The sequence below is a fragment of the Ooceraea biroi genome, chromosome 12 (genome assembly GCF_003672135.1).
Source record: "Ooceraea biroi isolate clonal line C1 chromosome 12, Obir_v5.4, whole genome shotgun sequence".
NCBI classification, from domain to species: domain Eukaryota; kingdom Metazoa; phylum Arthropoda; class Insecta; order Hymenoptera; family Formicidae; genus Ooceraea; species Ooceraea biroi.
The window spans coordinates 2,547,740-2,568,971 of NC_039517.1; the positions used below are offsets into that span (position 1 = coordinate 2,547,740).

Sequence of the window (21,232 nt, forward strand, 5' to 3'; positions counted from 1 at the left end):
GCGCCGTATCGCGTCGAATCGCTTATCCGAAGCGATAATATCGAAGAATTCTATTTTTCCTATTCCGTAGAATAAACTTTTCGATTGCGACCGAGGCGTCGCGCCCAATCGTCGATGAAGAAGAGAAAAGGAGGGCGAAAGAAAAACCGGCCGACGGCCTGAGGGCCGGGACAATGAGGGTGGGTGCTTGATTTGTTCCGGCGCCTGTTCGCGAGGCGCGACGACGACGCTGCCCGGATTATGCCCGGAAGTCTTTTCTCCGTCCGTGCCGTTGGTGTGTCTGCCCCCGCGTCCGCCACCCTCTTCGTCCGGTGCGAAAACGCGCGTGGTTATCGCGCGGCCTCGAGCGAGTCTCCTGCGAGGTGCATCGGCGACCACCTACTGCCATAACTCGAGGCGATCCCCCCGTGTCCCCTCGACAGCAACTGCCAACAACCACGACGGCGACATGGATGTGGCGGCATCCTCGTCGTCATCCTCGTCACCGCCGTGGACTGGCGCATTGTGTACGGAGGACGTGTCGCCCCTTTCTTCGTCGACCCCCCTCGGCAGAGACGCTCTCGTGGAAAACGCGAATGACGGCCGCGCGCGAACACCAGCCCGGGGGAATATTAAAAGCGCTTGTGGATAGGTGCGGAGAGGAGGACGGACGGAGAACGCCGATGGCATCCGCCGACGCCGCCGCCCGACGCGTAAGCGTTGACGAGTAACGAGCCCTCCGGATGTGTGTCATCACTTCGCTCGGAGATTCGTGGATGAATGTAAGGGAAACGCGATGGCTTCAAGATGGCTACTTATGCGCGAGGGTGGAAAACGACCGCTGCGATCGCCGAGCAGAATAATACCTCCCCCTCGTGCCCTTATATTATTTCCTCCTTTTTTTGTTCAATTTTTGTAAAAAATTCATATTCATTTTGCGTGCGTATTCACTTGCCGCATAATCGCGTGCAGACTCTTGATGATGCTCTCGTTAGCCGGCTGCGTGTTTGCTGTCCGCGCCAACGATTCCGGTAAAGGGTCCCGACTTCCTCTCGCGGCCGATCCCCGGGGGACCGATAAATGTCGATCCTCGAGAAAGCCGCCCCCCAATATGGCCACGACACGTGTCACGATGTCGCGCGGCGACATCGACCGGATGCTCGTTGAGCGGCCGTGACAGCGAGAAAACGTCAGTTTAGCTCGCCGTGCCCCCGGGTATGTACCACCTCGCGGAATAACGCGGTTGTCACGGCAGCATCCCTTGATTCCAGATCCGTTCGAGTTCATAATAATTTCAACGGCGGCGCAGGCTGGCTCTTTAGGGGTTGACGCGATAAATAATCGACGAGGAATTGAGATACGCACGCGACGTGCAACGTTAAAAAAAACAGAAGAGGACAGAACGGGGTAATTACAGCGCGCACCCCGTTATTTTTCAATACGTCACGAATATGCCGGACATTCACGGTCGACGCTTTGTCGCGGTTTCGCGGACGCGATAGTGGAGATTTAACGCAACCCGTTGTGCATTTTAACCGGCCGCAACCGCAACGAAGCTGAAAATCACGCGCGTGCCCGCAGCATTTGTTTAAAACGGCGATCGATCTCCAATATGTTCCCCCGGACAAGTATTCGCGTCAAATCATCTATGATCCTCGCCCGAAATTTGCTCGTTCTCCGCGAGAACGGACGCGATCCGGTGCAGCGTAGCACCTCTGAGACTGACGTTACGAACGGAGACCGGGACGCGTCCTTGACGCACCGATCGGGGGAGCATCGGGGTCCTGAATTCCCTCACGACGGCGCGCTTACGCAGAGAGGGATCGAGGTGAGGGAACGAGCGAGGCGAGGCGTAGGCAAAGCAGCCGTAATAATGGACGAGAAAACGAGACGCGGACGAGTCAGCGCAGGCAAGAGAGGAAGAGAAAGAGCAAGAAGGAAAAAGGGGAAAAGGGAGAGGAACGCGGAGGCGAGCATCACGGACGAGGAAGGGCGAGCGAGACAGGGCAGGGCACGGCGAACGCAGGGCCCGAGGGTTCTCGCGAGCGGCAGCGCCAAGGCAGGGCAAGCGAACGAGCGAGCGGGCGACAGGAAGCAGCAACAGCAACGGCAGAAGCAGCGACACAAACCGGGCGAGCGAGCCGGGCCGCGCCGAGAGAACGGAACGGATCGGAGCGAGCGAGAGGAGTCGAGCGAGTCGTCCGTTGGACTCGCGGAGGCGACCGACGTGGCTCCGGTCGTGTTTTATTTACTTAAGACCAGTAGCGAGCTCGGCGCAGGTAGAATTCCACAGCTGGAATCTTAATAAGGGTGGCCAGGGGTTCTCCCCCGGCCACTGCGTCCGCTCGGAACGAAGCAGCGGCACCGAGGAACAATGTACCGCGCGAACGAACGCGCGTTCCGCGTGCGAGAGATGTTGAGAGCAATAGGCTGCATCCTTGCACGTGGATATTAGAAGTAATAGTGAAATTTGTTTTAAATTCTGGAATTTTCCGAAATTTCTTGTGTGAGAATCAGAGTTGGTTTTTTTACCAAACTTGATGCAGCTCGTTGAAAAGTAACGCTCTTTACGTGAGGATAGCAGATAGACATTTCGTGACGAATCGAGCGGGTAACTCGCTCGCGCTTCGTCCAAGCGAATAAAGATTATCGGGCGGAAGTCTGAACGCTCGCAGCTGCCGCGGACTAAGATCTATCCGAGAGCTTTTTATTTTCGGCTAGAGCTCGCGGGCGAGAGCGAGTAATATGTTCGTAAAACTTGAAGGAGAAGAAGAGACGAGTTTAGCGCCAAACGCGCGATAAGAGCCCGGCCGTTAGTGTATAAAGGCGCCCATGGATAAACGCGTGTCGCTGCGTGTTATCTCGTGAAATTTATATTCAACGGGTGGTAATTTTATCGCGCTACTCCGAAGTCGCGCCCGCCGACTGCACTCTCCTCCCCCGCAGCAACCCCGTAAAATCGCCGGCGCTCATTATGGCGTCCGTCATAAAATCGGCGTTCGCTCGAATTCCGAGAAAGCCCGTCTAATTATGGTCGCCTTAATGCGGGAGCAAGCTGTCCTTGAGCGTTCATCCATAGACAATTATGGACGCACCCCCGGCGATAATTAGCCAAACCGGGCGAGCTCGCGTGCCGGAAGTGTGCGAAATCGTGTCGCCGTATCGATATGTTCATGAATATTAAGCGTTTGCGAAGATAAGACGCTCGTTAGACTCCCGGAATCCCTCAAACACCCCTCTCGATACATACATGATCGGAAATAAAAATGAAGATGTAAATTCTATACAAAGTTAGAGCCGGCGATAACGTAAAAATTGAAAAACCTAATTGAGGTTCTAATTAACGTCGAGGAAGAAATGGACGAGAATGCACTTAAAACCACCGCGAGAAGAGAGTGCGAGAGAGCGGCGCGAAATGGAGAGACGGCGGGGGAGGATATATCGCCCGTGGCCGTAGCAGCGAAATTATTGCGTCCGCCTACCTAATCCATACCGCAACGTATGCGACCCCTCAACCCCTCTGCGTGGAGTGCGTGCTACAGTCGAGTGCTACCATCGCGCGCGCGAGCTCATATAACGGGTGATTCCCGAGGTGCCTACCCACCAAAAATGGTACTGCATGCGTCATCCAGCCACCATACGAAACCATACTGAGCGATTGCGTAAAACAAAGAGAGAAAAAAAGCATTCATTCGTTTATTAGGCGAACGATAAATCGACGTAAACGCAAATATTTTTTCACGCTTATGCGATCTGGAATCTGTAGAGACCTAAGACGATTCTAAACAATCCATAAACTCCAATTTTATGCCACAATTTTAATGCCAAAAAAATATTTCAGAAACTATTGAAAGCATCGCACACGTGTTTGCGAGTTGCGTGATTTCCAGTCGATCTCTATGCATATACGTATACAAATAGCAGCGAAAGCAGTATGCACGGGAATGCACGTGTCATTTCGCGAAGCACGAAAAAGGAAGTCGCGAGGGCGACTTGCGATATATCGAGAAAATCATCGCGGAAGGTCTCCGCGCCGTATTTTTGACGATAATTGTCATACACTAAATACACTCGGTCGCTAAACGCAAGCTAGCTGGTATGCTGACATTAATATTATCCGAGCAAACTACCACCCCGTGCTGGGGTAATAGTAGCTAATTCAGTAATGATACGCCTCGGCGGCGATACGTCCTCCCGCTCGCCCCGCTCCGCTCCGTCGAGCCTCATCCACGCCCGTTCCCGACTCAAAAAAGCTCGGCGAGTCCTCTTTGATTCACGTCGCGGCAGTTCCGGCGATTAAACGTACTCGTACGATTATCGGTATTAAGAAATGTTGCGGATTGGCGTTTCAATCAGAGTTAGAGCGTAAAATTCCGGAAGAATCTCGGAAGTCGACGACCGGTCGCGGACGAGCGAGCGGTTTGTGCGTACACGCACCATCTCGCAGCCCGTGCGCGTGCAGGGGTTGGAACGATTACCCGATATATAGTTGCAACCCTCTCCGGCATGGGGTCCTCTCTCTCTCTCTTTCGCTTTCTCTTTCGTCGTTATATAAAACCTACCGCGACGCAGCGAGAATAGAGGAGGGTGCGCGCAGGATCGGGGGTTGCGAGAAGGGCAGGATCTCGCATAATGTCCGTGTAACACACCCTGCTCATCACGCGCCACTTGCTCCCCTCCCGCTCGTGTGTGCCCGTGTCCCCTTTCCCCGGTATCGGAGTCGAAGCGACCCCAGAAAACCCACCGGCCCTGAACGAAGACCCCCGCGGTAAAATAACGCATCTTTCTCCTCTCTTCTGTCCCCCCGTCTCCCCCCGTTCACGTCCCCCGCATCCCGTTCGCATTCCTGCTCTCGGTCTCCCCGTTCCCCATCCTCGCGCTCGTTACTAGCTCGCCGCCAACTTGCACATGAGAGTTATGTTTATATTATGATATTAATAGAGGGTAATACGCGGGGGGCTCCATCACCAGCGGTAGCACCCGTCGCAGCAGGTTGTTTGTCGGTCTAAGAGGGCGCCCAGGGCCGTATAAACGGGTCCGAGGCGTCGAGAGAAGCGCGGCACGGACCCTCGGGGGGCACACGTCGATCGAACGCGCCCCCTTCGCGGCGCGGAGATGCGAGACTCCATTAATCGACACGTTCAAATACAAATTCCGCCCAATCTGTAATCTGTATCGCGCCTGCTCCGTAGAGAATTCCTCCGTAGAGAGGCATCGATGAGATTTCTATCGGATACGGAGTCCGAAAAGGCATCTAAATGATGACGAAATATTTGAGAGTTCTCGGTAATCTCCAACGCTCTTTAAATATAAAGAAGAAAATGTGATTGATGTTGCATCAAGGTGTTCTATGTTGGCGAAAGACAACGTAGCCTCAGCGGACCCGAGAGCAGTCGTGACACAGGTGGACATTGATTGTGCGTTTTGTGGCGAGGAGGTAGAGGATAGAAGAAAAAAACATGGAGAGAGAGGTTTCGTCTTCCGCTATAAATTATACGACTACAAGAAGGCAGATATATATACGTATATAGAGAGAGAGGGAGAGTTGACCTGTTGGCCGATGCATTCGGGGCTCTCGAGGATAAGCGCCACAGGCCTGTGATTTCGCCGGTGCGGAACGCGAAATTTTTGCCCGCAGACGCAGGACGACGAGGGAGAAAACACACGTTGAGAAGCGAGGGTATCGTTTAAGTGGCCGGCGAAAAAGGGAGACTACTAGGAACTCGCTCGCCGGGGTCCGACTGGCCTTCCTCCTTCCGCACGACCCGACCTATCTCTGGGTATCCAATTCGGAAAGGACCACCCCCTCGGGACCCGCATCTCGTTACACGGAACATCGTGTAATTAGCACGTCGTTGCGAGATCCCGACTATATGCGCACACACATGTACGCGCGTATGGGGGTTCGTAAACGAATGATCCGCTAAGGATAGCGGAAGCCGTGGTCCCCGCTTCGGGATTCAACGCGATCCACGAGCTGCCGGTAGTGTGGGATTTACTGTTACGCAATGCTCTCTCTCTCTCTCTCCCTCTCTGTTTATCTCTCATTTTTAATCTAATTTAATCGCGGTATCCTCAATCAGACGTCGGTCATTTTAATTCGGCACCATTCAATCCCGACTCTGTTAAAATAAAAATGCCATTTCCAGTTATCGACTGCACCAGCAGCAATCCTAGTGATAATTTTTAATGAGAGCGATTTTGTCGCGAAAACTCGGAACCGCGACTGATAACGCGATCGGGTGCAGGCTCGCTCGATTCGACGACATTAAAAACAAAAAAGGCCGATACCGATCTCCCCGTTTTATTGTCACCGCCACACGCCGTGAACGGTCGCGGCGCCGCGGAATTAGAGTTAAAAAAAAGCAAAAAAAAAAAGAGGAATAAAGTAATAACCGCGCCGAATGTATAACGCGAAATTCGACCGCTATTGTTTAAACGATATCGAATTACTGTCCCATTGCTGCCGCCGCGATGCGATCAACACAATGGAACTTTTCGTATTTCGTGGTTCGCGCGCGCGCCTCCTCTGTCGCTCGCCGCCGCCGCCGCCGCCGCCGCGCGCCTCTCTCGCTCTCTTTGTGCCGCGTCAAATTCGATATCGAGTTATTTTTCAGCGTGATTACATTAATTGCCCCGGCGATGCAGAGGCGCGCGCCTCTGATCACAGGCGCGATCGCCGTAATGTCGTTGCGCTGGTTATTCAGCCGAGAACGCGCGAGGTGTTTCTATTTTCGATGGTTAACGCGATTACGCTCCGTTGCAGTTACGTCTAGCGGGCGCGTAACTATCGTTTCGCGCCTCTCGTTCCCTCCCGCTCCGCGGGCACCCCTCCGAATCATCGCGTTTCATTTACGCCGCCCCATCAAACCCGACGAATTGCGTGGTGATGAAGAAAAAATAGCAAGGGACCGACTGTCGCGGCTGTTTCTCGCGGCGTCGTTCTCGTAATCAGTAATTAACATCATACTCGACGCGGTTGCAATCCACGTCCTCCGTTAACAACGCGGCGCGGCGAGCCGCTTCCGCTAATGATTCATCCCCCGGAGCGCGAATCAGCGCCGCTGATACCCATAAGTATTCGCATCCGGACAATGAAGTGCAGGGATGCGTCGATCTCGCAATCCTATTACCTGGCGATTCGGCAGTGCGAATACCCACCCGGTAATTACGGGCGCAATCGCGAGCTGCATGCGAGTTCCGTATCAATTCCGACAGCAGAACGGAAGCCGGCGATGGTACGCGAGGCGGCACGAAATTCCCGAAAATATCGCGCCAAGTAAACGCAACAGGCTGCATTTCTCCGGCACGATCTCCGCGCGACGAAGCGACCGCGAACTCGCGCTCGCAATCTCCGAGTGGCGCGCGGTTTCCGGCGTGCGTGCTCGCGGCAGAAAATTGGAAACGCCGTGCCTACCGGAGGCGAGATCTCTCGCTCGTTTCAATCCCGAGATCTCCCCAGCGAGGAGACGTACGCGCGCGGCTCGTTAGATCAGTCGCCGCGCCTCTCCTTCCCCTCGCGCACCCTTTCTCGTTTGCCGCCGCGTAACATTTATATCGGTAACGCTCTGGTCCCTTCAATCCGCGCGGGGGTTCACAGGCGGTATTCCGCGAGAGCCTGTCTCTCTCTCTCTCTCTCTTTCTCTGCTCTTGGTGACGATGGGCCGGTTCCCCGGCGCGTTGATGCTAAGCTAAGCGAAGGTTCGCTCTTTGATCTTCTGCTTCCTATATATAAACACGAGTGCGCGAGTGCGGGAGAGAACGCGCCTCCGCGCTGTTGGGGCGACGAGGATGATACGAGAAGGACGTCGGGGAAGAGCGGAGCAGAAGCGAAAAGGGAAGGAGAGAGATAGCGAGAAAGAGAGAGAGAGGAGAACACGAAGAGATGGCCTCCATTCCGTCGTATCTCCTGCGTGGGGTCTTTATACATCCGACTGTATTTCCCCCCACATCCATTATCTGCATACGTTACTACTCGGGAACGCATGATGCGGACGCTACGTGCTCCCGACAGTCCCCTTCCCCCTCCCCCCCCCTCCGTGCCCTCCTCTCGGTCACCATCTCCTCCTTCCTTCTTCCGTCTCTGTTCGCCCGTAAGATCAGCCGACCGGTCGACCGGTCGTCCTCGTTGTCGTAAACGTCACCCGATGTGGAAGCCTCGTCCGCGTGTAGCTGCTGTTGCAGCTGCACGTTGATACCGCCGGCGGACCCGTAGGGAAATGATAAATCGTTCGAAAGAGACGCGCTTTCTGAGAGAGAACCTGACCCGCGAGCGAGCCGCGATTCTCATCACGCTAAAAGCGCGACATGCTTTGTTGCGCGCTGCGCGGAATCACGAGAGATATTTCTGTAAAAATGACGGGAAAGAGGGAGAAAATCCCGTCTTCCTCTTTCCGTGGCGGACGATCTCGCCAGGTGGAACGCCAGGGTGATCAGCAAAAAGGTGCACTGCGCCATCTCGATACCATCTCGAATTGCGGTGAGCACCTTCTTCCGAGCGGAGAAACGAATAAGACGGGGGGTACGCAAAAGGGGGAGAGCAGAGGGAGCGCTGAAAAAAATCCGCGGCGCGACCGCAAACTCGTGCCGATGCACTCTGCCGCTCCTCCGAGCGACGCGCGCGCAGCGCGGACGTGGACGGGCAACATTGCGAGAGCAACGGTGAACCTTCGCGAAAATCGAGCTCTACAGACATGTTCGAGGAAACCCACTGTTGCAATTTTCTCATGTGCGATCTTGTAGTATTTAGCGTCTCTTGCACAAAGTGCAGAACGAAGAAAAATTTAAATGGACGTTGCAACGGAGGACTTTTGCGTCGATATTAATCGCAACGCCTCGCGATCGGGCTGTCAAGAATTATTCGTCCGATGGAATAATCTTGGTGCGAGATAAGATCGAGGGGGAGGGAATGAAGGAATAAATAAAAAAAGAGGAAAGGGAGCGAGACGGAGGATCCGACTGCACAGCCTGTCCACAGGGTTTCGCCCCGTGGCGCCGATTAGGCCGCAATTAGGTCGACATTGTTATGTTAATGGCGCGGCCGGCTCTAAGGGTAGGGGGGGATAATATTAGGGTGAGCCGTGGGGAATGATGTTATAATATTTCAACACCAGTACCTCGGGGTCGGCGGCGCTCAATTGATAAATCATTTCGTAAGTGGCGGGGTGCGATATTATATTCATATTCGAAAGAAGAAGGGGAGAAGGGGGGCCCATGGCGAAACAAGTCAGTCGGTCGAACTGACACCCCGAGCGCGTTTATCGGGGGCGCCCATTCACGGATCATGGATCACGGATCGCCGCGGATAATCGCGGTGTGTAACGAACGGGCCAACATTGACACACAACGATTTCCGCCCCAACTCTCTTTCTCTTCCTTTCTCTCTTTGACCCAGTCGGGATCAAGTGGAAGTCAATGGCTTGGGGTGTGAACATCGCGCCAACGTGTAATTCGTGATAGCCCTGAATAAACACGAAAAGCGGAAGTTGTCTACGAGGGGACCTCCGGCTCCCCGGTATCGTCTTATCTGACGCGTCCGACAGTTTTCGACAAACAAGGGAATAAATAAGGGACGAGGGGTCACGTCCGGCTCTTTCGATGCACGTATCGGAGTATCGAGTTTCCACTACGTGATTGAAAAGGCGCGTAAATAAAGAGACGTTTCGATCGAGGAAAGAGACACTTGCGGGTCCCTACTAAGAATCGCTTCAAGATTTAAAAATTAAGCATTTCCAATCTTTAATCGACGCACCGGAATGCCACGCGGGGAAACGAGCCCCTCGATACTCGCGGTACTCGAGCATAGCGTTGTACTTTACGCGGCGCATAACAGGTGGAACAAATCCAATCGGCGTCGGCGCGCACGTGACTATTTGCCGAGCGCTATTTCGGTGTTAAACGAGTCGCAGGTATGGCAGCTGCGTGAACGATCCACCCCCGCCAACGCTCGCGCAACAGTGGTTTATATTGCGGCTAGGACATAAGCGTGCGGAGGGGGTGAGAGAGGGGCCGATAGACAACCGCATGCAATTGATGGGGTGCAAACGGGGTCGACCGCGCCCGACAGGCCTCTCTCCACCATATAACGGCTATATTACGCGGACGTTATATTTATTTAATACGTGGGGTGGGCCCGTGCGGCGCGCGTCCGAGTATTACACGAGTTATTATTTCTGCTTGCGGCTCGGGAGAGCGCGCGACCCCCTCGGCTCGCCGGCAGATCGCGGTCCCATTGTGCCCGTTTAAACGCCCGTGGGGTGAACACGATACTTCTCACAGTCGGTCGGATACGGGGGAAGAATGATTTAGTCAGATTAGGACGGACGGGTTCCCGCCACGTGAAAATCCATGCGCGGACCAGATGAACGGAAACGACGGATGCGGGTGCGTGACGAAATCATTAAATGCGAGCGAGCGAGAAAGGAAAAAGAGAGTCAGCTCGCGTACCTACAAACAATTGCGTGTGCGCGGAATGAAAAAGAAGTACACAAAGAAATGGACGCAGCGTCTCGGAAGTTGGAAATTTCAACGTCAATTTGCGGGGAGGTCGGTGACGCGACGGAATTCTCGGATGCTGCGGAATAACTGGAGCCTCGTAACCGCGGTAGCAATTGTGCTCGGAGTATTTTTCTCGATGCACAAACGATGAGAAAATCGTTGTTCCTCCGACCACCCACCACGTGGCCGATTGATTCGAGCTGGAGAGCGAACGCGATACTTCACGCAGCCACCACGAGGATCGTCGGATTAAGCTAATGCACCCTTCCCACCGGGGGCGCGCGCGCGCGTTTCGCCGGCTCTAGTGGCCTCTCGTTCTATTACGGACCGACGAACCGATGTCGGGACTAAGTAAGAGTCCATCGACTCCTGGACAAAGCTCCCCGAGCCCCCTCGAGGCTCCCGGCCGCATTATCACCGAACCGCACCCGGTTATACTTTTAATACCCTCTTAATACCCAATGGAGAGAGAACCGACGATCCCAAATCTTAATCGGAAATGCGATGTATCCCGAACGATAGATGCGACACGTCTTTTTCTTTCTTTTTCTTACGGTATCTTGGTTAAATCTAAAGAGTCCTGAAAGTGGTATTTACCGAAACAGGAAGCACGTCCGAGACTAGTGAATTCCCAAGACCGGCATGGCTAAAAACTGGACTGAAAGCCGGACTCACCTGAAACAGAAAACGAGACAAGACAAAGGTTAATCGTGGGAGATCAGATAAAATCGCGAGAGTGACGGGACGTTGCGCGCGGACAATAGCTGCGCGAGATTCGTTCGCTAACGCAGGGAATATCGGTGATTGGGCGCGTTGTGGCTCTTGCCAAACTCGAGCCGAACGAAACGGGGGAGGGGGGTTATACCTAATGGGAATCTTTGTCATGACTGGAACTGGCGGTTAGTCGCGCTCGCGCGAGAATTATGCGAGCGGCAATTAAACGGCGGCGCAGCGCGCGTTCGCATCGATCGGCGCTAATTAACGCCGCGAAATTGATTCCGCCGTGATTCGCGAATGCAAGAGAGCGGGCAAGGGTAACGCGCGAATAAAAATTCACGGACATTTCGGCGAGGCGAGTGCGCAGCAGCCGAACGGTGTCGCTGATCGAATCGTTAATCAGCGCCGAAGTCCTCGCGCGGAAACGCGCGGCCGGTGCGTAACGATTTAACGCGATTGCCATTCGTTATATCGCACGCACAGCCGGTGACAAAAAATCACCCGGCGCGAAAGAGAGTGCGAGAGCGCTCTCCTCTGCTATCCCGAGTCTCGCTGACACAGGCCGGTAATTATTCTCGGGGGTAAGCGCGTACGTGTCCCTTAATTTGCCGCAGTCGCGACTGATCAGCGCAGAAAGTTGCATTTCCGGCTGATTTTTGTTTCGCTCGACAAACGATTAATTTATTTAGTAGAAGAAAGTCCCCGATTATGAGATACCATATCGATTTTGCCGAATGTAAGGAAATCTATAGGCAGAATTTTTAAATGTAATACGTTATCTTGAAGAGAATTTAATAAGCTTTAGGTTGGTGAAATGAAAAATCTAATTTAAATATTATTTTTTCTGAAAATTAAAAAAATTTGAAAAAGAGCTTTACGCAGGATCGAGAAAGTGTGCTCCTAATATAAGATACCTCGAGAAATCGGTGTTAAAAGTGCAAAATACATCAGTATTGCAATTAAAAAACTTTATTAGATAGTTTTATATAAATACTGCTGCCACAGCCTTCGCCAAATCTTCACGATTCCACTGTCGACGCTTCCTCGTTTCTCTAACCTCCATAGTCAAATTCTATAAAAATTAAATACACAAAACTGCGTAATATAAATTCGTATTAACTTTTCTTTAACCTTAAGTAGTATTTTCTTTCTTTTTATTACACTACATAATCTTCATATCCGAGCAATAATTATCTCATATTAAGAGTACCCTGAATATCTCATTATACGAGCCACACGCCTAGCGGTTCCGCGATCATGAAATCTAACCTCCACAATTAAGCAATTCAACAAATCGCGTATTTTCCTGTTACTACGATTCTACTCTATCATTGCATACTGAATTTATTGCCAACCATTTCCTTATTATATAATAAACAAGGTTTAAAGACTTACCTCAAGTTCCTTTGACATGTTCACAATTTCACAAACTTTTTCTTGCAAAAGCTAAACGCAATAACGAACAATGAATTTTTCACTAAATACATTTTACACCAAGAGTAATAAGTTCATGGTGGAACTAACAGATGGTGCTCACTAGTTTAGCAGAAACCCCATTATCTCATATTAGGAGCATATCTCATAGTAGGGGATTCTTCTCTACTGATAAAAAAAAGTATAAAAATTCCATCTATATGCCAACGCGTACAATGTCTCAAATATTGCACCATGATCCTCTTACATCACAAGACTGTTTTTTACGTGTAAATTCGAGATTATTGCTGACCATGCGTGACGTCTTGCTCGTCTTTGTCGAGCAACGGAGTCCGTTATTCGATTATGGAAACCGAAAATCCGCTAACGCGCCGATACTTGACGAAAACTGAGTTACCGCGACACAAAGGAGAAGCGCTCGCGGTACTTGGGCGCCCCGATGTCGTACGTCGTCGTCGCCGTAGCCAGCCCGCGCGCTTTCCGCGCGCTCGTTTGCGGCCGATATATATAGGGCGCAATATGAACTAACGCAATAACGACAGCGAAAGCGACTAAAGCGCGGCAGAAGCTCCATAATTACGGAGCACAGCAATCAAATTGGGAACACGCGTAGAGAGAAACGTGCTCTCTCTCTCTTGCGAGCTCGCGCGCGCGCGCGCGCACGAGCGAGCGACAGACGGGGAAGATAATTACCGTCTCGCGGCAGCGCGTCGACCGGTGCAACGGTTGATAAGGTTAACGTACAACCGCTTATCGTGGATTTCTCCCGTTTAAAGGTGTTTACCGAGGCGGCGAGAAAGGAAGAGCGCGAGAAAAACGGAGAAAGAGACGATAAAGGGAAAAAGATAAAAAAACACAGTAGCTACCGAACGAGAGAGAGAGAGAGAAAAAAACGGCAGAGGGAAACGCGAGAGAGAAAGGTGCCAGAATCTAGGTAGGTCGACGCGAATGTATATTGTTCATAAATTAAGTGTATAAAACCGTCGCTGCGTCGGCGTCTTTGATGCCAGATAGGCGGCAAATGCGTTTCCTCTATTTACAAGGCACGCCTGCCAGCCCATGATGATGGAGCGGGAGTAAAAGACGGGGACAGAGAGAGAGTAGAACGAGTAGAACCGCGCCGAGAGAGCGAGAGCACGCGATAAGGTGCACTGATTAAGCATTAAAGAATTAACGCAGGTCTGCGCGCGTGGATTTCGCCCGGCTCGTTGTCGGGAATCAAGCCTCTTTCACACCGAGCGTCCATGGAACGGACCGACGGCACGCAACTCGCCTGCAGAGAGCTTGACGTGAGCCCGATCAATTCCCGGGACGCGCGAAGCAACACGCCCGGCAAAGTATCGACACCTCTTACTCGCCAGCCAAGTATCGGATACCGCGAGAGAGTATTTGTTCAACCGGCCGGTACACAACGGCCCGCCGGAAAACACGCGCGGAATTTCCTCGGCGCAACCGACTCGAGGCACGCATGCACGCATGCACGTTGCCTGCGTTGCCGTTGTTACCTCGCGGCGAGATTTATGCGTCTTGCATACGTAATACTCGCGTCTACACCGCGGCGCGCCCAATACGGCAGCGGCGACGACGACCGGTGTGTATCGGATAATGCGACGTTATCGGTATCGCCGCGCCGAGATTTAAAGCGCCGATACGTACGTACCCTGCGACCGGGTAATCGATACATCGAAAATCGCGCGTGGGCGTCGGCGAGCCACATAAATGATACGATAATAACGCGGTTCCGCGGCACGTCCGGAGCTCGCGTCAGATCCGCGAGCGATAAGCACGTGCGCGCTTCCCGAGCGAGCTCACGTGCCGAGTCTGGTCTAGGAACGCGTGCACATACATGGCGATGCACCGAGAGTTTCGAGAGTCCGAGGAGCCGAGAGATGAATTCGGAAACAGCGAGGAAAGCGAGTGCCCGAGTATGACGATTAGATATGCATTTCTCGTCTTGCCTGGCGACTACGTTAACAACTCCGTGGCTAGTCCGGCCGATGGATCAAAGTGTCGTTAAGCGCTCTTGATGCAGTCAGCGCGGTCGCGGCCGGTTCATGGGGAATACCGCATGACGTCCCGCAGAAATTCTACGAATCAGCGACACGCGGATCTCTTGCAAGAAACGCAACGCGAGCACGAGGGGTCCTTGAAACTCCCGGCCGGTCCGCGCGAGCGAGCGAGCGAGTAAGCGATCGATCGATCGATCGATCGCCGGCCGGACCGACGAGCGGGCAATAATTTTTCCTCGCACGTCGTGCATTGATAATCCGCCCTCTTGATGCAGCGCGTCACGAGGAGGGCGCGCCCATATAATATCGAAAAAGCGGCAATTTGGCGCGGCGACCACCAATTATCGGCGAAGACTACGACGTCGTCGTCGTCGTCGGCGACGGCGGCGGCCACGTGGAATCCCCGATCGTTAGGGCAGTTAACGAGTTCGTGCCGGCACGTGACACGAGCAGTCTCGTGGTCTCGAGATCTCTCTCCGCCACGCGACGACGACGACGACGTTCTCCTCTCGTCGAGAGGAGAGAGCGACGGCCGCGCACCGGCGATGAGAGCCACTGGTTGGCACGTCCGGTGGGGACCGGCTCTCCCGGCGTAGGGCCGAAGGAGACGGCGGTGGAGGCGGACGAGGACGAGATGGAGGCAGGGGAGACGAAGAAGGACAGAAGGTTGGGGAGGGCGGCGAGGGAGGAACGACGCGAGCAGGGCTGTGCTCGCGTTTCTGCGAGCCCATCACCCAAACGGACCAAGGAACCGTGAATCGGATTGTCTGTGTCCAACTCTTGTCTCTTGGGTGGAAGCAGGTGGAAATTAAACGCGGGATTCCTGAAACTGTACGAAAAACAGCGTCCTCACTCGCCCTTAGTGTCAGAATCCCGAATCCCCCAATTACACGAATAACTCGACCACCGGTTTCAGTCTCGATTATAAAAAGAATTAGGGAAGATTACAGAGGCGAGTCTTTGGCACATGTCGATTCTGCGATTTGACAGTATTCTTTCCTCCGTCCTCTCTCATCCCCGTCTCCTCTTGAACGGGGAACGCACGTTGCACGCGAGGGGCAAAAATCTCCGGGAGCGAGGCTCACAAATGGACACGCGAATCTCGCGAAATAATTCAGCGGGACTAACGCGAATCCTCATTAATCTTCCCCCGCGAGGATCCGCTCCCCCTCGGCGTGGAAGCGCAACGCCTCGTCGTCCCTGGCCGGAGGAGCGCAGCGTGCGCGGGAATATGCGAGGACGCGGGGCGCATCGGCGGCGATCGAGGATCGGGGGAGACGGGGCACCGGACAAAGAGGGAACGGCCGCGCCGACGAGGGAGCGAGGGGGCGCATAGTAGTAGACGAGGCTGATAGATCATGTCGTGAGGGCCCAGCGGAGGGCGTCCGGCGACCACGTCCGTAACGAGGAACGGCAGCGACGAGTCGGCGGCAACGGAGGCGACACCCACTATACCCACAAACACGCACGCACGCACACGCATTCATACACGTGCGGACGTCTTCTCCGCTCCTCCGCCTTCTCTCTCTCTCTCTCTCTCTCTCTCTCTCTCTCTCTCTCTCTCTGTCCCTCGTTCGATCCTCTGACCATCCCCCTCGCGCGGTCTCTAACCATATTTCTCTGCGCGTTACACTCTCTCCTCTCCGGTGCCCTCCCGCCGTCTTTCTCTCTCTCTCTATCTCTCGTTTTCTCCCATTCCTCTCTTCTCTTCTCGCCGCCAACCTCCTCCGTCGTCTCCCTATCTCTCGCGTTACTCCTCTCTCGGTTACAATGTTGCCGCGTCGGGTGCGCGCAGCATCGCTCCTCCGGCTGCGCTCGTCGTACTCCGCGGCTTTGCACAGGCCAAGCCAGGCGCAGGGACGTATTATGCGGCGTGTGCAGTCCGCCGGATGGACTGCCCTTCGCCGGACCATCCATTTCTCTTTCTATCTCCCTCGGCCCTTCTCTCGATTCGCGAGCGCGCATCTAATTCAATTCGCCCAGTCGGCCGGATAGACGCGCCACTTCTGTCTGTCTGTCTGTCTGTTTGTCTGTCTACGGTCCCTTCACGTAAAATCCAATCGCAGTGGACGTTGGAGGACGCGTGGAAATTCAGTCTTCGAAATAGATCTCGTAAACGAATAAATGTAGGACGAGCAAATTGAAAAAATTGCCTCCGCACCTCGGACGCGTCAAAGTTCAGTCACTTTGAATCACTTGCGCCAATGTCCAGTCAACGTCCACCAAATTGTCTTGAGCGGGTCCAGCACGGCCGACGTGGGCGTCGCCACTTCATAACCGTTTATCGCGACACGAAACCGACGTTATCCGGCTCGGTAAATAAATTCGCGACTCATTCCAGCACGTTGAAGGTAGGCGATGATAACGCAACGATTCGGCGCGCGTGCACCTCGCGTCTAATCGCCGATATTACACGCGCTACTCCCCCTGTCTCATTCATCTGCACCGTGTTTATTTTGCGAGGGACCAGGTAATTATTTAGATTAACGGAGCAACCTCGAATGACCTTGACCTTGACACATGTTGTCACGGTCACCCTCCTGAGTGACCTTCAAAAGGTTTTAGCCGTCGCTCATTGTTTATTAAAAAGTTATTAACAAAAGAAGTTTCGAAAATATAGTAGTTATTTTGAATATTGAAAGACATAAACGACGAATATGAACGAAGGAAGGAAAGTGATTTAACCTAACCTAATCTAATCTAACCTGGTTAGGTTAGGTTAGGTTATATTTTCCGAAACTGGAGCCCGGACACATATATGCTCGTTTTTCAACCCGCTTCGCGGGAGGGCGGGGGGAAGGGGCTTCGCCCTCCCGCGAAGCGGGCTGAAAAACGAGCGTATGTGTCCGGGGCTCCAGTTTCGGAAAATATAACCTAACCCAAACCTATTTCTCATTTAAAGGTAAAATTCCATCAAATATACTCTTTCGTAAACGTATATGATATCGTAAAATTATGCTCTATTCATTAAACTTTTTTGTTAATAACTTTTTAACAAACAACGAGCGACGGGTGAAACCTAGTGCGGGTTATTCGGGAAGGTGACTTTTGTGATATATGTCAAACTCAAGTCCTTGCTTCGCGTGGACAGGTGAAAATTCGTGCAAAATCATTAAACTTCTTTGGTTAATAACTTTTTAATAAACAATGAGCGACGGCTAAAATCTTTTGAAGGTCACTCAGGAGGGTGACCTCTATAATATATGTCAAGGTCAAGGTCATCCGAGGTTGCTCCGTTAAACTAAATAATTACCAGGGACCATACTACGTCGCAACATGCAGCTGCCACAAGAACGCAACCGTGCGCGCGGTTCTCCGCGACATCGGAGCGGATTCAGGTTGGATTCAAGTGGGTCGTGCTAGAGCTTCGTCGACGCTGCGGTGCTTCGCGTAATCGCGAGACGTGCCGAGCGGAACAGAGCAGAAGAAAGCAGAGCCGACGAGACGAGACAAGACGAGACGCCCGCGAATTGGAGAATTGGAGAAACACCACGACTCGCCCTTTCGCGAACAGGCAAACGCAGAAAAGACAGTCCGAGTATGCGAATCTCGCATATTCACTCTCGTTATGCCAGTCGGAACGATGTTTTCGATCAGCTGATGAGCGAGATGAAAAAATTGTAAAACTCTTTTCAACTGGTAAATAGTATCTGAATGCCGAAAATGTGGAAAATTTGTTCAGGGCATGCACCGCGTTCCATTGAACGTTCGGATGCCATTCGAGTGGCAGCAACTGACATATGCGACCCACGAGAGCGCGGCGCGGCACGAAGCAACAAGCGAGATCGCTTTTCCACGCTACCGGATGATGGATGAATGCCTACACGCTTGCCGCCACCGCCGCTAGATAAGGAGGCGAGCGATTGCGATACGCCGGCTCTCGCTTTGCTCTAAACGCGCGCACGCGGCAATCGCCGCGCGGCGCAGTTGCCGCGGCAACGAAAGCGTTCTCTCTTCTCGTTCTCCTTCTGCACCTCCACACATTCACGTTCTCCTTCTCCTCCTGCTACTCCTCCACTTCGTCTTCCTCCGCTTCATCTTCCGTCTCCCAGCGCCGTGTTGTTGTTACCACTTATCGCAAAAACTGATCCGACCCGCGACTCGCAGCCACGCGAGTCGCCCCATGGAATATGCTATGAGGCGGGCCCTTTAAGGGAAGCACGCGGACGCTCGCAAAGAGGAACTTCGTTACGCGTATTTCGAAGAAATTATACAAGTTAAATGAACACGCGACTAATCCGCCACTCCGGCGTTGTTCAGGAAATTTCGTAATCTTGCGGCGCGATCTCGTGCTGTGGGGATTCGACGGGGTGCTTTCTCGAGAAATTCATCGGCGTGTTTCTTGATCATGCAGGCGCGACTAGTTCCCATGCCGGAGACGGAAGTTGATTTCAAGAAGGCGTTCGGAGTGCCCGGAGGGGCAGCAGAGACATCGTACGTCCATCTCGACGAGCGGGATGGGGCACCCTGAAAGGCGGAGCGGGGAGGAGACGGGCCTCTACCGATTACGATCGCGTATTCGGGGAAAGGGCGTCGTGAAACTGGCTCGGCGCGGATCCGGGGCGCAGCCCGCGTGCGTGTGGACGCGCAGGAAATACAATATTTATGCTGATGCCGCGCGCGTCGGGCTCGGTATTTAAGTTGTGTAAATCCAATATAAACGCCAAACCTGTAATAAATAACCTCTCGGCTAGCCGAGGTGGAGGAAGTGGAGGAGGCGGAGGGAGCGAGAGGGAGAGGAGACGCGCCAAAGTGTGAGGAGGAAGAACGGACCTCTCGATGAGAAAAGAGAGGAGGAAAGAGAGCGGCGGACGGACGGAAGGGAGAGGGAGAGAGCGAGAAAAAGAGAAGAATACCAAGGCGATGGGAAGAGGCTATATTATACCTGCCTCGGGGCCTTCAGCCTTCGCCTTCGAGAACAAGATGAGAAAGCACGGACCCTCGCTCGATCCCTCTTCCACGCGCGCGCTTCGTGGACAAGGACGGCGACGCGGGGCACGCGGGGGTGAGAGGCGAGAGGTACGCCGTGGTATCCTCCGAAAAGGGGCGGAGGAGTTTTGACCCTTCGCTAACGGGACCCCTCCTCGCTTCTTTCTCGCTCGTAACGCGAATCCCTCGACCCTCGGACCAAATAATAGTCCTCGGAGTCGACTCGGGGTCCCACATGGAAACAACGAGACACCTACACTCACCTCGAGAGAGAGAGAAAGAGAGAGACTAACAAGAGAGGAGAAGGTACTCGTCGACGCTCTCTCATCGCCTCGCTCCTTCTCCTCGACCGTCACAGTTTCCGTGTTACGCAACGAGAAATCGAGAGACAGGTGCCACTCCTAGACAAGGTCGATGATGATCGAAGCGAAGCGCGGTTTCCTCGTGAAATCGAGCGAGTACGGTGGGGTGAGGTGAACATCCGCGGTTAACGATGCGGCAAACCACCGGAAGATACTTTTCGTCATCGAGATTCTGTTCATTGCCTTGAAAAGAGATTGATAGTTTACCCTGTCGCGAGCGATGAAGCAGCCTCGCCCCTTCGCTCGAGAGCTTCTCACGACGGTAACGGAAACGTCCGGTAACGAGAGCCGAGTCACGCGATCTCGTAAGCATCGCGTTAAGTAATAACTAAATAAATTAAACGCGCATAATTAATAAATTAAACACGTATCGTATCACGCATCTCGTGCAGGCTGCATCCGTGTCACGCGTACGCGCGTACGCGCGCGCGTCCACCGTCGCAGTCGCCCGTACAGCTTTTAGATTATAATCAAATTAATCCCCCCGCTCTCGCGTTCTACTCGGACGAGAGACCCGCGTCTCCGTAATTATCATACACGATGGACAATTTCCGGGGATTAAGATGCAGGGTCGTTCTCTACGCGTGATCAGAAAAGTTCTCAGCGAAGCGGCTCGCACGCCGATCGCCTCGGCGAGCTGAGCCTTAGATATTACCATTAAGCGAGAGCTGAGCTCGAACGCGAGAAGCGGGGTGTGGCGAGCGAAATGCAATTACGCGAAAGTGTGCGCCCCGGGTACTCGACGACAACGGGCTCTCGCGTCGCGCGTCCGAGAGCGTAAACTCCTACGGACTAGCTACTGACGCTCCAGCTCCGGAGAACGCGATGGTCGTCGCGCTCCTATGCGAACAGAAGCCGGGACTGCAATAAATACGCCCACGACAAGAGAGAGAGAGACGCAGCCAGCCGAGGCGTCTCGAGGCATCGCACTTGCGGGATGGTACTCGACGACTCGAGTTGCATCGTTCCTCCCTCGCCCACTGCCCCCGACGTCCACCAAACTCGATTTTCGCATTGTTTGATGTCGCCCTTCGGCGAGCCGTGCACGATAATGCAGATGTGCACATGTAATTGCGCTGTTTGCTACTTGAAACTCGCGATAACTCGCATTCATGGGGAGTCGCGCGATGACAGAAGCGCGGCGTCTTTGCGGAATCACCGGGAGACGCATGAGCACGACCCACTTCGCGCACGGATATATTATATTGTACGTTTGACAAACAATCGCCGGCGTGGCACGCGAGATATGCAAAGGCGCGTTGCACTTCTTAAGACTGCGCAACGATCTCTCGCAATCGCCAGCCT

General features: G+C 53.4%; 1 protein-coding gene across 2 annotated transcripts in view; it reads right to left on the bottom strand.

Annotated features, from left to right (window-relative positions):
- LOC105281954 (protein pangolin, isoforms A/H/I/S) overlaps positions 1 to 21,232 on the bottom strand; it is a 121,259-nt gene that overhangs the window by 34,582 nt on the left and 65,445 nt on the right. Inside the window, exon 4 of one of the 2 annotated variants that reach the window (XM_011343555.3) lies at positions 11,021 to 11,151. The exons of the other annotated variant lie outside the window; for it this stretch is intronic. Within the exon in view, the coding sequence (XP_011341857.1) occupies positions 11,047 to 11,151 (105 nt within the window). The 3' untranslated portion in view covers positions 11,021 to 11,046. Of the gene's footprint in view, positions 1 to 11,020; positions 11,152 to 21,232 lie in introns of those variants that run through there. 2 annotated transcript variants of the gene reach the window in all.